This window comes from Zingiber officinale, chromosome 8A (genome assembly GCF_018446385.1).
Source record: "Zingiber officinale cultivar Zhangliang chromosome 8A, Zo_v1.1, whole genome shotgun sequence".
NCBI lineage: Eukaryota > Viridiplantae > Streptophyta > Magnoliopsida > Zingiberales > Zingiberaceae > Zingiber > Zingiber officinale.
Window position 1 is genome coordinate 39298679 of NC_056000.1, and position 15244 is coordinate 39313922.

The 15244-nt window shown below is 37.2% G+C and overlaps 1 protein-coding gene across 1 annotated transcript; it reads left to right on the forward strand.

The window, feature by feature from the left end:
• The first annotated feature begins 11502 nt into the window (after nt 1-11502).
• Nucleotides 11503-12187, forward strand: LOC122011590 (pterocarpan synthase 1-like). The gene has a single exon (XM_042567971.1). The coding sequence runs from the start codon at nt 11557-11559 to the stop codon at nt 12094-12096; it is 540 nt and encodes a 179-aa protein (XP_042423905.1). The 5' UTR covers nt 11503-11556; the 3' UTR covers nt 12097-12187.
• The last annotated feature ends 3057 nt before the right edge of the window (nt 12188-15244 follow it).

The following is a 15244-nucleotide window of genomic DNA, read 5'->3' on the forward strand; positions in this document are numbered from 1 at the left end:
TCATTCGCCAAGGTAAGACTTTGTTAGTTTGTAATGCAGATCAACTACAAGGCAAATGTATCCATTCCTTATCCATTTCGTAAATGACCCAAACCCTAACATACAAATATTTTATGTTTAATACAAAATAAGATTTATATATTGATTTAATATACATAAAAGAAAATGAAAGTCAAAAGAAAATAAAATGGGGAGAGTGCAAATTGTAATATTGAGGGTGAAATAAGGCATATTAAGTGGGTCATTCGCCAAGGTAAGACATATACCAACTAAGTGGGTCATTCGCCAAGGTAAGACTTTGTTAGTTTGTAATGCAGATCAACTACAATTGTTATTTATTGATAATGGAAAGAAAGGATTTGCATAGGATTTTTATTTATTTAAAAATATACTTAAATTTGTAAACAACTATTGTTGCGGATCTTCGAGGAGAAAAGAATTATCTTATTGTTTATTAATGCAATAGAAGTTGTTGGGATATTGTTATTCCTGGTGTTAGACTATGATATAAGAACTATAGTTGGATACAAGACATGTAGTTTCAACAACAATAAAGAAGTGAGAGGATATTTAAATTGAATGAACAAGAATTCTGACAAGTAAGAGATTTAAATCTATACAACATTGTGTAACACTAAAACAACAACTTCCATGAAACTAGAGATTTCATTCTATTCAACTATCAACTATTTAGAGAAAACAAACAGTAATTTCAGCATAGACTGGCTTAAATAACAGTACTTCAACAAACATCCATCTTCAATACATTCTAAAATAGATCTTTAAACTTCATGTTCATGTTGCTTCAACAAAAGAGTACAAGGCAATTATTTATTTTCTACAACTAAAGCCAATGAAAGCCAATGCAACTAAATCAATTAGGGTCCCATTACTAATATGGAGAATGCCAGGAAGAGGAAGGAAAGTTAATACAAGAAAGAGTTGAAGATGTTCAACATAATACAAGAAAAACAAAAAGAAAATCCAACCTGAGAAACGGAAGGATCAACGAAGATGTTCAATTCAGTGGAGAGCTATGGACGAAAGGGCTTCGGAGGAGAGGGCTTCGCGGGAGAGCTCTTCGTCTGAGAGAGGATGGGTGGAGATGTTCGGCAGAGAGGAGTTTAGGGTTGCGGAAGAGAGGATTTGGCAGAGGGAGTTCGCGTGAGGAGGACTTCGGCAGAGAGGACTTCGGCAGAGAGAGTTCGCGTGAGGAGGAGGGCTTTGGCTGAGATCGGGCTTCGCCTTAGAGGATTTAGCCAGAGAGGGCTTCGACGGAGAGAGGATGAGCGAAGATGTTGGCGGAGAGGAGTTTAGGGTTGCGGCAAGGAGGTTCCGGCGACAGGAGTTCGCGTGAGGAGGTGGTCGCGAATTTTGGTTTTGTGGGCAGTTTCAGGTGTGAGGATATGTTTCGCGGGCAGATGAGGATGCGCGGAAAAATATTTGCAGGACGTTTGTTTCTATGTGAAAATTTTTGGCTAAATATTTAGAAAATTTTGAAGATTATTAACGGCGCATATTGCACGCTGCTAATATTGTATAATATTTATTCACAGCATGCATATTTGTACGCCGTTATTTATATATATATAATAATTATTAGCAGCGCGCTTCGCACACTGTTAATATTAAGTTTTAACAGCGCACTTTGCACGCCGTAGAAAAGTTTATTAACAGCGTACTTTTTCTGCACACTATCATTTGTATAAATATTTTACTATCCGCAATACACACAATTAAGCGCGCCGTAAAAACTATTATTAACGGCGTGCTTTAATTGCACGCCGTTGATGATGCGCTGCGGAAAGTCACTTTTGTTGTAGTGTCGGTTCCTTCCTCCCCCCCCCCGACTCCCGATTCCTGACTCTTGGGTCACTGCCTCTTGGGCTTCCCAACCTCTTTGACGACATAGAACCATTTCAGAAAAAAAAATAAATCATCGCATAAATCTTAGATTATTTTAGGAAAACAATAAATTATCACACAAATCTCAGATTATTTCAGAAAAAAATAATCATCGCACAAAATTCAGATGATTTCAAGAAAAAAATAATACTCACAAATCTTAGATTATTTCAAAAAAGACATGAATAAATCTCGCATAATTTAAGGAATTAAATAATGACAATGAAAGGAAAAACATCCACCATTTCCTTATAAAAGATATCCCTTGTCAACATCCAATGTATATACACACTTACGTACATCAAAATATTAATAGTCATCTTCTTCATCCTCTAATTTGAGCGTCGGAGTGACAGCACTAGGGAACTCACTATAGTTCTAACTCTCTTCTTCTTATTTACCTTCATTTAGGCTCCTCACCACCTTATCATCCTTGTTGTTACTCGCTGATTAACAATTAAATTGGCAACATAGTCAACTTACATGTGAATCACACATCGATATACACGGATAGGATCAAGTGCACTATAGGAATTTTCCTTCAGTACAATGAAAACGGATTTATTCGTGGAATCAGTTCGAGTTTCTCCAAAAAATTAATGAGTTTGAAAAGCCGAATACTATGATTAATAAAAAAAACGTCCTTTCATCATCACACCTCGACTATGTTGAATTACAAACTTTATGAATTTCAAATGCATTTTGTCAAATCCTGATACACATACACGTAATGCATATTTTGGAAATACAAGGTAAATCTACTTATTTATTTATTTATTGTAAAACACATCAAAACAACCCAATCGAATCTGGGCATTTAAGAGAATCATGGCACCAACACAAACATGGCCAACTTAATTATCACCCTGTCTAGTTAGCTCACCTCATATGCTTAATCAGTTTGATCAGCGTTTAATCAATTTGATCGGCTACCTACTACGAATGACTCTATTTAATTAACTCAAATGGTCATCCAACTTGACAGGTTTTCCTAGTTGTCCAATGGACAGATCCATTCAATTCGACCAATTTGTCTGATCCAATTGCTCCATCTAATTCAATTGTTCATCCAATCAAATCGAACCATCTATTCTTTTAAGTCGATCAAATAGTCTAATCGAACTTACCATATGATCCAACCACCTGCCCATTTCATCCACTCAATGATCAATCTACTTGGTATGCCTAGGATAAGTAGAATAAAGGCTACTAAAAAATAGAATAAAGGCTACTTACATTAATAAGTAGGAAGTTGAGTTTGAGAGTTGGAAATTGGAATTGACTTTAATTTATAAACATAAAGGACTTATGACTTCTGACTTTAAACATTATATAGGTGGACAGCAGAGAGTGGAGAACGAACTTTGATGCAAACATGCCAACTAATTGTATAAATAATGCATTGGCTAATAGTTTATGGAAATTGCTATTAATGTATACTATAAAAATTTTCAGGATTACCGATGAAAATATCAATCGATATTTCGTCGATGGAAGATCTTACCGACAGAAAACAATCGGTTGCGAGGATATGCGTCAGAACCTATTTTCTCGACGGAATTTTTATTTCCGTTGTTAATATACCGACAGAATTATACTCCCATCGGTAAACCCTGCTGGACAACTATCGCCAAGTTTTCCGACGGAAATATAACTTCCGTCGGAGCCAAGGGTACTCTGTATCAAAAAAATACTGGCCATGTATCGTAAACTACCAACGGAATTAGTATTTCCGTTGGAAATCACCGACAGAAACAGAATTTCCGTCGGTAATTTCCGACAGAAACAGAATTTCCGTCGGTAATTATTGACGAAAATACTAATTATGTCGGTAATTTCCGACGAAAATATTGTTTCTATCGGTAGTTTACGATACAAAAATATCGACGGAATACATTTTTCATCGGTACTCCGTCATAAAATCAAAAAAATTGGCAACACCTATTTGTATTTACATTCAACCGTTTATACAAATTATATATCAATATAAAACCATCACAATCGATGGTATTTCATACATATAAACATCATATTATACAATCCATGCACACAATCATAATTTACATATACTAACAATTCATACAATTACAGTTTACAAATCCTAAGAACCCATATATAGATACAAACAAACTAACACAATCCATATATATAAAAACAAACACTCCATATATATAAAAATATATAGAAACAAACATAATATAAACAAAGCATCCATATATAGATCACAATATTTCCATGCTCAAATATATAAATTCATGTCATAATAACAAATACTTCAAAAACAACTAATAGGGTAAGATCCTGCAAAAAGTAAAATACAATACATTATGATGAGATTGATATCGATATATAATTCAAAATATTACATATATGTATAATGATTTTTACATTTAAAAAACAAATACCTAGATAGAAAAAAAGATGATGATGATGATGATCGTGCTGAATATGTACACCCTGACGCCTGAAACATATAATAATGTAATATTTAGAAATAAGCAGAGTAGAATAAAACAATCAAATATATTTTGCATGTAACTTGTATGATAAATAAAGATTTAAATAGTAGTTAAACAAATCTCGAAACATGCTAATCACCACGGTCTGATGGGTCTTGAGTCTCCTATGACTCAAGGCCATGTGGCGTCTGGGTGCAAGCAAAATTTGCCACGATCTCTCGCATACTGGCAAAGAGAGTATCCTGGTCGGTCCTCCTTTTCTCCTCAGCAACCCTCCACTAATCCATAGAAGTCATCCTCTCATCCATTGACTTCAGTTGAGTGCGCAGTTCTTCATTTTCACGTCTTAATGACTGCACCTCACTAGAAGAAGAGGAACTCGCACGACCCCTAGGAGTCCTCAAACGATCAAATGTCACTTTGGCCTGGGAGCCAAGGCCATAGAGGGTGGAGTTTTTTGTTCTTCCACTGACAATATCATAATATATCTCATTTAGCGCGTTGGTGGATAGAGACTGTGGCTCCTCCCCTTCTGATGGTGGCTGAGAGGCCTGAGCCACTCTTTCTGGCATTTGCTCCTATGTTCAAAATTATAATATTGATCAATATTTAATTTAATAACAATTATTAAAGTTAATCAAAATAGAAATGCATGAACAAATGTAATAAAGTTAATAATCTTACATGTAGGGCTCGAGATCGAGAATCGACAAATAACCCATCTTTCTTCTTATGGGTCTTCAGAAATACCTCCATGCATGTGGGCTGCCGAGTAAGATCATGCTACTGCATACACAAATAATTTGGGACATAATTATATATACTAATGTGATAATAAAATAAAAAATTATTAGAAAGCATAACTTTAAATTAAATTACCAAATCCATAGCATGCTCAACAATATATTTCGATCCTGACCTATGTCGAGTGATTCCGGTGCTCGGGCCACCTGGCTCTGTATTTCTATTAGATCGAGTCTTTTAAGCATTTTCTCGCCATCTTTCTACAGACCAGGTGGTCGTCCATGCACTCCATGTCGTCTTTGAAATATATGCTGACCTAGTGTCCTTTTTCCTTATATAATACATGAGGTCTCTGTAAAGTTTAGCATAATAACTATTCCATGTAGCTTTGAACTGTTCTTCTTAGTCATCTTCCCATGTATATCTTTTCTGCAATTATAAGTATAGATTTTAGTATATGAAAGGATACATATATTATTGAATACCAAATATATTAATTTTACTTACTACGAATTCATTGTAATAAAATGTCTTCATCTCCTGGTCTACATGCCTCCATGTAGTACCAGAAGCACATACTCGCTCTTTAAATTTTGTAGTCATATAAGAGGCTACCCAGTGGCCATCAGGAACAAACTTGCAAAGGAAAAATTAGATATGAAAAGTATTAAAGAAACCAATGAACTTGTATTACTAATAACAAAAAATACATACGTATCTCCGACAACTCTAATAACCTTGTAGCAATGGGGGATAATTTTTTAATTAGAGAAGTCAACTTACTTTATATATGGTTTGACCTCTTCACAATTTAAGAGTATGTATGTTCTTGCAGCATGGTATTCTTCTGGAGTTAAGAATCCAGATGCACCCATTGGTTTGCCAGGAAACTTAAAAATAGAAAGCATCGAATGGTCTATTGCTTGAGCATCATCATAATTTCTAGGAACCTTGCGATGTCTGGTTTTGACATTATCAGCAAAATAATAGGAGCAGAAAGAAGATGCTTCTTCAACCAGATAAGCATTACATATTGAGCCCTCAACTCTTACTTTGTTACGAACATTATTCTTTAATTTTCTCAAAAATCGTTCGAATGGATACATCCATCTATATTGCACAGGACCAGTTATTTGTACCTCATATGGCAAATGTACTGGCAGATGTTCCATTGAATCAAAAAAATTAGGTAGAAATATGCGCTCTAACTTACATAATATGAGAGGAATGTCTATTTCCAGCCGAAGCATATCATCCATCATAATACACCTCGTTGTCAAATCTCTAAAAAATAGACTTAATTCTGTGAGGGTTTGCCAAACATTATAAAGAAGTAAATCATGGAAAGCTACTGGAATAAGTTTTTGCATGAATACATGATAGTCATGACTCTTCATCCCAAGCATCTTTAACCTATTCATATCCACACAACGAGCCATATTTGAGGCATACCCATCTGAGAATTTTACTTCCTTCAACTAACTACATAAAGTCTGCTTCCCGTCTTTATCTAATGTATAACAAGCCTTTGGAAATATGTTGGTTGTTTCATTTTAATGCAACTCTGGTCTGTTTACTAATTCTTTTAATTCTTCACTAGATTTTGCAGTGTCCTTAGTTTTTCCAGGCACATTCATCACAGTGCTAAAGATATTATCGAAGAAATTTTTTTCAACATGCATGACATCTAAATCATGTCGAATGAATAGATACTTCCAATAGGGGAGCTCCCAAAAAATACTCCTTTTTTCTAACCACACTGGCACATCCTAATAATGTATCTATTTATCGCATCAAAATCAGATTGAGATACTGGTAGAAATCCATAACTATCTATTTGTTCAATGATTTCTTCACCTGATGTATGGAATGTTGGAGGAGGTTTTCTGACTACAACATTTTTTAGGAAAATTTTCTTATTCCGTCTGAAAGGGTGATCAACAGGTAAAAATTTCCGATGATTATCAAACCATGATACTTTTTGACTACAAGGTAATGAAAGGGTATCAAAATCTGTCATGCAGTGTGAAGAAGCTAATTTACCCGCCGTACTCCATCTTGACAACATTGTTCCATAAATCATTTAATTATGCAATTAGCGATTACAAGAAAACATCTATCTTCTTTTTGGAATTGGTTGGATTAGGAATAAGCACAGTAAGGAACATAAATTCATCTTTCATGCACATCTAGGGTGGTAAATTGTACGGTGTTAATTTAACTGGCCAGGATGAATATTGCTGTCCCGATTGACCAAATGGTTGAAATCCATCAGCGAAAAATCCCAATCTCGCATTACGTGGTTCCATTGCAAACGAGGGAAATGTAGTATTAAGATGTTTCCATGCAGAGGAATCACAAGGATGACACATAATTCCTCCATCATGTTCATGTTCATGATGCCACGTCATGTGACAAGCTGTAGCGACAGATGCATACAAGCGTTGAAGTCTAGCAGTCAAAGAAAAGTAATACATCACTGTCCAAGTAATATTTTTCTTCTTCTTCCCTAGTATGCAAGTACCATTCTTATAACGAGGGTGAGTACATATTTTGCATTCACTCAGTTCACTATCTTCATTCCAAAATATCATGCAGTTGTTTACACAACAATCAATCTTCTCTACAGGCAAACCTAAACCTCTAGCCAATTTCTTGGTATTGTAAAAATTATTTGTCATTATGTTGTCAGCAGGAAGCAACTCTGATATCAATTGACATATATCATCATAACATCTTTCAGAAAATTAATGTTCTGCTTTCATATTCGATAACCTTGCAGTAGCTGATAATTGCGAGTAATCTAAGGGAATGCCTTCCCACACTTCTCTTTCACTAGCCTTTAACATTACATATAGCTACTGATATTCAGGTGCAGGTCTTTCGTTTATATTGGAATAATCAACTGCGACATTCATTGCATCATGAACCATTGATTGCATTCCAATATCATAAGTTGATGAGTCATGCGCAGTAAAAGTTGTGCCAGATGATGAACCACCGGAAGGCCCAATTGGTTCATACAAATAAGGTTCTCCGTGACAATACCAATTATAGTAATTTGACAGAAAATCATTCCTACATATATACATTTTTACAGTATCTTTATCACGAAAAGCTCTATTTTGACATTTTTTAGATTGCACGGACACTTTATGTAGCACCCCACCCTTCTCACTACTGGTCTGTGAGGGTGGAGCGCTACTAGACTACTAACTTTACTTAATTAGAGTTGTTCGCATGTAAAGATCAATACATAAACTCTCTAAACATGCAACTGATAGCAGCGGAAAACATAAACACTTATCTCTACATTCTACTCTAGCATATGAACACAACTAAAACTATACATCAATCTAATCATGCTAAAATATATGTATTAATCTGAACATGCATGCAATCATTATACAACTCAGATAATAGGTCTAATGTGCATAACAATTTAAATGAAAGAATTCAAAATACATGGCAATCTTAATAAATTCTTATGCTAAATCTCAAGGCTTCTATAATCCAGGCATCACACATCCATCCGCACCTTCTTGTCGCCTTCCTTCGCTATAGCTTTTCCTTTCCTTTATCTGTAGTAAGAGGAAATGCAACTATAAGCAAAATTGCTTAGTAAGCGCTATCTAACTCACAAAAACTCGAGTATGCATGTAAGCTGAAAGAAATCTAGAACCTGAATGCTCAAAAGAAGATACTACTCATGCTCATCTAACAGCAAAGGAAACAAAGCATACTGAAATCCTAAACATGTAAAGCAAATCTAAACAAACATGCTAGCATAAAAGAAAAATAAACTTGCTGAATTTTAAACACTTTCTGAATCTTATTTCACTTGTTTAAAAACTTATACTTTAATACTTCAAAATAATAATCAATCTCTTCTTGGGCCCAGGCGTAGTACCAAAGCGCGCTCCCTAATAGAAACTGGGGTAGCGAGCCACCAGTCCTACGAGGGTAAAGACCTCGGTCTTACCAGGGCCAAGACCTCGGAATTGATCACCTGGATTTATTTAACGACAACCTCAGAAGTCGGGTACTAGCTTCTTTAAAAAATAAAATACTTGTTATCTTTTATTACTTCTAATATATAATGCCTCGACATTTTAACAAACACCTTGTGTGCCAAAATCCCTAAAGTCTTGACTTTGGGATCTACTTAAGGCCTTGGCCTTTTTCTTTCTTTTCTTTATCTTTCTTATACTTTTCTTAAGCTCAAAATACTGTAATACTTAACAAGATCTGCACTATGATACTTAACAAAATCTGCACTAATACTTAGTAAAAATCTGCACTAATGCTTAACAAAAATCTGCATACTATCTTAATAGAAATCTGCATACAAGCTTAACAAAAATCTACATACTAGCTTAATAAAAATCTATATACAAAGCTTTACCAAAAAATTTGCATATACATATAACAACTTAAACTGGGTACTCAACAAACTAAAACTGGAAGTTTAAGGAAAACCATGCATGCTCAATGAAAATAGCAATTAAATAAAATCTGCATTGCTAGAGGAACAAAAGTAAAGTTGACAAATTCTTCAATTTCAGCAATAAAATCATCTCTAATAAATCCTTTTTCATCCAAGCTTTGTTCATAGACATTATTACCTTAAACTAATAAATTGAGAATTAGAAATTAGCAAATATTAATGTACAAACACAAAACAAACAAAATAACTATATTATGTTACAGATTAATACACGAACATAACATAAATCTAAATTAAACCACGCTAAATAATATAAAATACAATTTACTAAATTATACCTGAAGATGTGTAGGTCAACCGAAGAAGAATAGCAAATATTATCTGTTTACAAAATAAAAAATAATTAAGTACAAAATTTTTCAAACAAATAACTAGTACAAAAAATAACATATCTCACCAGCATTCGACACACCGGCCAGCGGGCCGCTGGCGGCAGGCACAGCGGCCAGCGGGCCGCTGGCGGCTAGCACAACAACCACCGAGGGAAGAGGAAAGAGGAAAGTGACGGGGAGATTCGTCTTACCGGCGAATCGCGAATCGGAGGAGAACCCGTCGTCGTCCGCGCACGTGGAAAGAAAGGGAAGGGCCGCTAAGGTTTTTTTAGGCGTGTTTACCGACGGAAAATTATTTCCGTCGGTAAATCTAAATATTACCAACAGATAATAAATCTCGTCGGTAATTCCATCGGTAAAATTGTATTTTTTTTTAGTGGTAGACTAAGATATTTTTCCCATTCTCATTCATGTTCTCCTTGATCTTTGGGGTTTTCATGAATTTCTTATTGGCATTATCATTGTTTATATATCTTGATTCTCTTTAACTGTTAAATAAAAAATTAGTTGGCCTATCATCCAAATTTCAACTAGAGCACCTGCTGTAATCATCCTCATGTTCGAGCCTTTGTTCAAGTTGAGATCTATCTCTCCCAAGGATGCAAGTCTCTCAACTCTAATAGCTTAAACAAGATCTTACTTGCCACAAACTTTACCAACAAAATCTTCTCCAACCAGCTATAGATTACTTGTATACATCAAACCTTGGTTCATTCCATATGTCATCCTCTATACTTCACCTACATAATTTGCATTCATCCAGCTACCATCAACACTCAATGCTCCTAATTGACCCACAATCTTTTGAATTCTATCTTTCTTCAATCTCCCATAGATCTCAAGCTACTTAACCAATTTAGCTACCCTTAGTCAAACTCCACGAGACTTGAATGCTCCTCGTATTAGAATTTTCTTAGTACTCCACGGGACCGAGTCATTAAATGTGTTGTCATGCTCACACTAAAGTTATTATTCTGCTTCTTGGTGACATGCGACTTGCAGTTATTATGAACTTTTAGATCTAATATTTGTCCTCCAATTAAAGGAAAATTCTAATAGTCTGCCACAGTGAATAGAACCATAGATATTTGAGAATTATTCAAACGTCTCTGCTGCTTCCCCGTAGCCCGGGGTCATTTCTTCCATTGTCTTTTAAATATTGAATATAAAATATTATCTTTTTCCATACTAATATTTTTATTCATATTTCCGGAGTTATATGGTGACAAAAGACGAATACGTTTGTCCTCAACGTCCCCGCTAATTTATTTCAAAATCAACACGGAGGAGATAAATTACAGATGACTACTCAATTTTAGAACAATGACCAACACATAAAGAAGATGTTTATCTCGATTTTATTAAAATTCAAACCTTAAATCGCATAATAAGAACACTTCATGTGCTATTCATATGCTAGTCATTACATCAGGAGACTAAAATATACAGTTGGAAGAACGTCAAATTATTACTCATACCCACGATGTTATCTTATTTAATATTTTTTTTATTAATATAAATGAAGACACATTTTTAGTAGCCCCAAGAGCCAAAGTTGACATTTCCTATAAAATCGCAAGCACCAGGTCCTCATGGATAAGCATCTGCCATGGCTTCTCCGCCATTGCCCAAGCTCTTCCTGCTCTTCGCCTCCATGGCCATAGCAGCACTGGCTAAGCACAGTAGCGTCCACCTCCACTTCTACCTCCACGACATCCTCAGCAGCCCCAACGCCACCGCAGTCCTGGTCGCGTCGGCCCCCAAGCCGGCCGCCAGTACGGGACCGCCCTCGCTCTTCAATTTCGGAGACGTGGTGGTGATCGACGACCCGCTGACGGAGGGGCCGAACCTGTCGGAGTCGAAGCTCGTGGGGCGCGCGCAGGGCCTCTACGTCCTGGCCTCGCAAGGCCCCACCGATCCGGCGCTGCTGCTGACGACGAGTCTCGTGTTCACGGAGGGGCGGCACAGCGGCAGCACGCTGATGGTCCTATCGCGGGACGCCGTGCTGGCGCCAGTGAGGGAGCTGCCGGTGGTTGGAGGCAGCGGGGCCTTCCGGTGGGCCCGGGGATACGCCCTCGTGAAGACCTACGCCTTAAATGCCACCAACGGCGACGCCATCTTGGAGTGGGACGTGTATGTACGCTACTAATTAATTACTAGTTTAATTCCGAATAATTTGTGATGAATTATTTGTTAATCCCTGCATCACGTCGTTAATGGTTATAAAATAATTTCGAGTAGACGTCCACGTTCATTGTAGTCCTTTTTATTTTCTTAATTTTGACATCTTGATCAAATCCATGAAGTTTTTGCCGAAGACTAATGTGATCGTTTAGATGGCATGGTCAGACCAATTTGCCCAGAGTTTTTTGTTTTTTAAGTTAGAGTTGCACAGTGCTTAAGAGCATGTGGCACATGGGAATACTGACCACAATCTATGGTGGTTACAATGCCTCCAACCTGTACAACTCTTTTAATGACTTTTAGCAATCAACGACCTCTTGATAATTAAACATAATAAGGAACTAACAATTGTTATTTACCAATCTCATCCCACAACACCAACGATCGCACCATCTCTAATAAAGATCTTCAAATGGAGTATTTATTTTTTAGGAATCTAAATATCTAATTTTTACAATCCAATTAATCCTAAAATCCTCCGAATGGATGGATGGATGGCGGTTATAGTTATATGTAAATTCTTCCATGTGTAAATGATCCTCTATCGACCTCTGAACTCTGCCACAAACTGTCCATGATAGATCCTCCGAGGTCTAGACTTCTCCAATTCGCCATCTCTCTGCAGGTCAAAAGCAATTCAAATTAAGTTTTTCAACCATTAGTGAACTTGATCTGAAATAGTTATAAGGGAATCTGATGCAGTCTCATGATTTCCCAAAAAAATATAACTCAATCAAACAATTTAGGGGTAAAAAATTGAATCTACTTACTCAAATGGTTGACTGCCACTCAGACAAATCATGTCCCTCCTGGGACCTTGAAAGATTGAAAACAAATTTAATATGTTCCCATTTAACTCCGTCCTATCATAAATAAATTTCGTCCGATCTTAAATTCAAAGAAAGGAAAAGTATTGCATTAGGTTATGCATCAACATCAAATAAAGATAAAATATAATATATCAATTATTAAACTATTATATTAATATTGAATTATTTTTTAGAAAGTGTTAGGATGAAAAGAATTAAAATATTTTTATAATAATAAGGTTTTATTTTTAGATTCTACTCAAAAATCTTATCCCTTGGTTCACGTGATTTACTAGGACTTATTCCACTCACATGACTCAATTAGACCATAATTCTATATTTCCACAATGATATAATATTGTCTACTTTGACCTTAAGCTCTCATAGTTTTATTTTTAGACTCTATTCAAAAGACCTCATACCAGTGGAGATATCTTTCCCTTATAAGTTCATGATCATTTCCATATATTTTTAATGTAAGACTTTATTTACAATCATTACAATCCAATAATATGTGAATGTAGTAAACATTTATCTTCACATAGTTTTTCTTCCATCCTCATACTTGTTACAAAATCTCTTCTACTTTTTTGTTTCCTCGTCCCAGTTCCATCAAAATTCCAACCGAAAGAACATGTCGACAAGACCACTAAATTTTTCTCATTTTTATTTTAGAAATTGGGATCTCCACTCTGATATTCTATCATGTTGTGCTACAATCTTCTAGTTAGGAAATTAGCAGATTCTCTCTTCGTACCTTTGCTACTAATATGACCTCTTAAGGTCTTTGTACATCCAAGCACTATCTGGATACATTGCAGAATGAGAATAAGGAGCCCCTCTCAAAAGTTTCTCCTTAAAATGGCATAATTTCACAGAATAACTCTGACTTAGAGCCCTCCTCTAACTCACCAACAGCTGAGTACTAGAGGTTCAATCCATCCAACTAAAAACTCAATGTAAATAACCAACCAATGGAGACTAAGCTACTAGAGAAGCCAAAATGTATTTTGAGTTAAAAAGCAGCAACGAAATTTAACACTGAAAATTGCAGATAAAATCAATGAAAACCACCTTAAGGGGAGTCAGCATCCTTCAAGACTTGCTCAAAGCACGGAGCTAATGGTAAAGGGGCTAACCTAATTTACCACTGAGTTGGTGGGATATCTTAGCTGGTGCATTATAGAGAAGTATCTCGCTACATTTTATCTAACTAGAATCATGTAATTTTTAGTCATTTGTCATAAGATGGTATTGGAAGAGGTTAGAATGTCACAATCATCGTGTCAAATTTTGTACAGTACCGATCGTCACGGGTAGAAACGAGCAAAACGGTACAGGCAGAACTTAGAATTTAAGTCCATGAGATGGCCACCGACACCGACATTGCGCCCACAACCAAGCCTCCTCGGAGGTAGCACGATGCCACGGCAGCCTCGCCTAACCACGAGACTGGCCCCGCGGCCAGGCAAGGCCACGGCGAGGTTGAGGCCTCACCACCTCACACGGGCTTGCCGCCACGAACTTGATCGAGCAACAATAACAACAGGCGCTATCGACAGTCGACAGTCGACAGGCAAGTGGGGCAAGAAGACCGAGCGGAGCAACTCTCCGTATGAGGATAGAACCGAAGGCCGACCGGCACCCAGAGGAAGTGCCGCCCGTGCCGATCCCTTTCCAACGAGCTCTGTTCCAAACCCTCTCGGAAATAGCCCAAGTGCATCAGGAGCGAGGATCGTCTTCAGACGATGCTCCCGTTCAGGATGCACGGAAACGCAAAGCGCCCCAAAGCAACACGTCTCCCGAACGGATCAATAGGCAATTCTCAGAGAATATCTTTCAAGACCCTCTGTCCCGACACTACATCCCGTTGGCGATTGGAACGTACAACGGGTCGACCGACCCAGACGATTATCTGGATCGGTTCGACACTGAAGCTACGCTGCACCAGTCCATGGACGAAGGGAAGTGCAAAGTCTTCCTCACGACTCTCTTCGGATCGACGCAGCGCTGGTTCAGAAGGCTACCGAACAGCTCGATACGAAGCTTCAAGAGTTTTCGAGCTGCGTTCCAGCACCACTTCGCCAGCAGCCGACGCTACCAAAAGACAAGTGTCAACCTCTTCGCCCTGAAGCAAGGGCCCTAAGAAGCGCTTCGAACAGACATTCAGCGCTTCAATCAAGTGGCCATGGACATCCCCTCGGGCTTGTCCGAGACCATGATGAACACTTTCACCTAGGGGCTCGCCGAGGAAAATTTCTTCAGATCACTCATTGGGAAGCCGCCCAAGGACTTCGACCATAT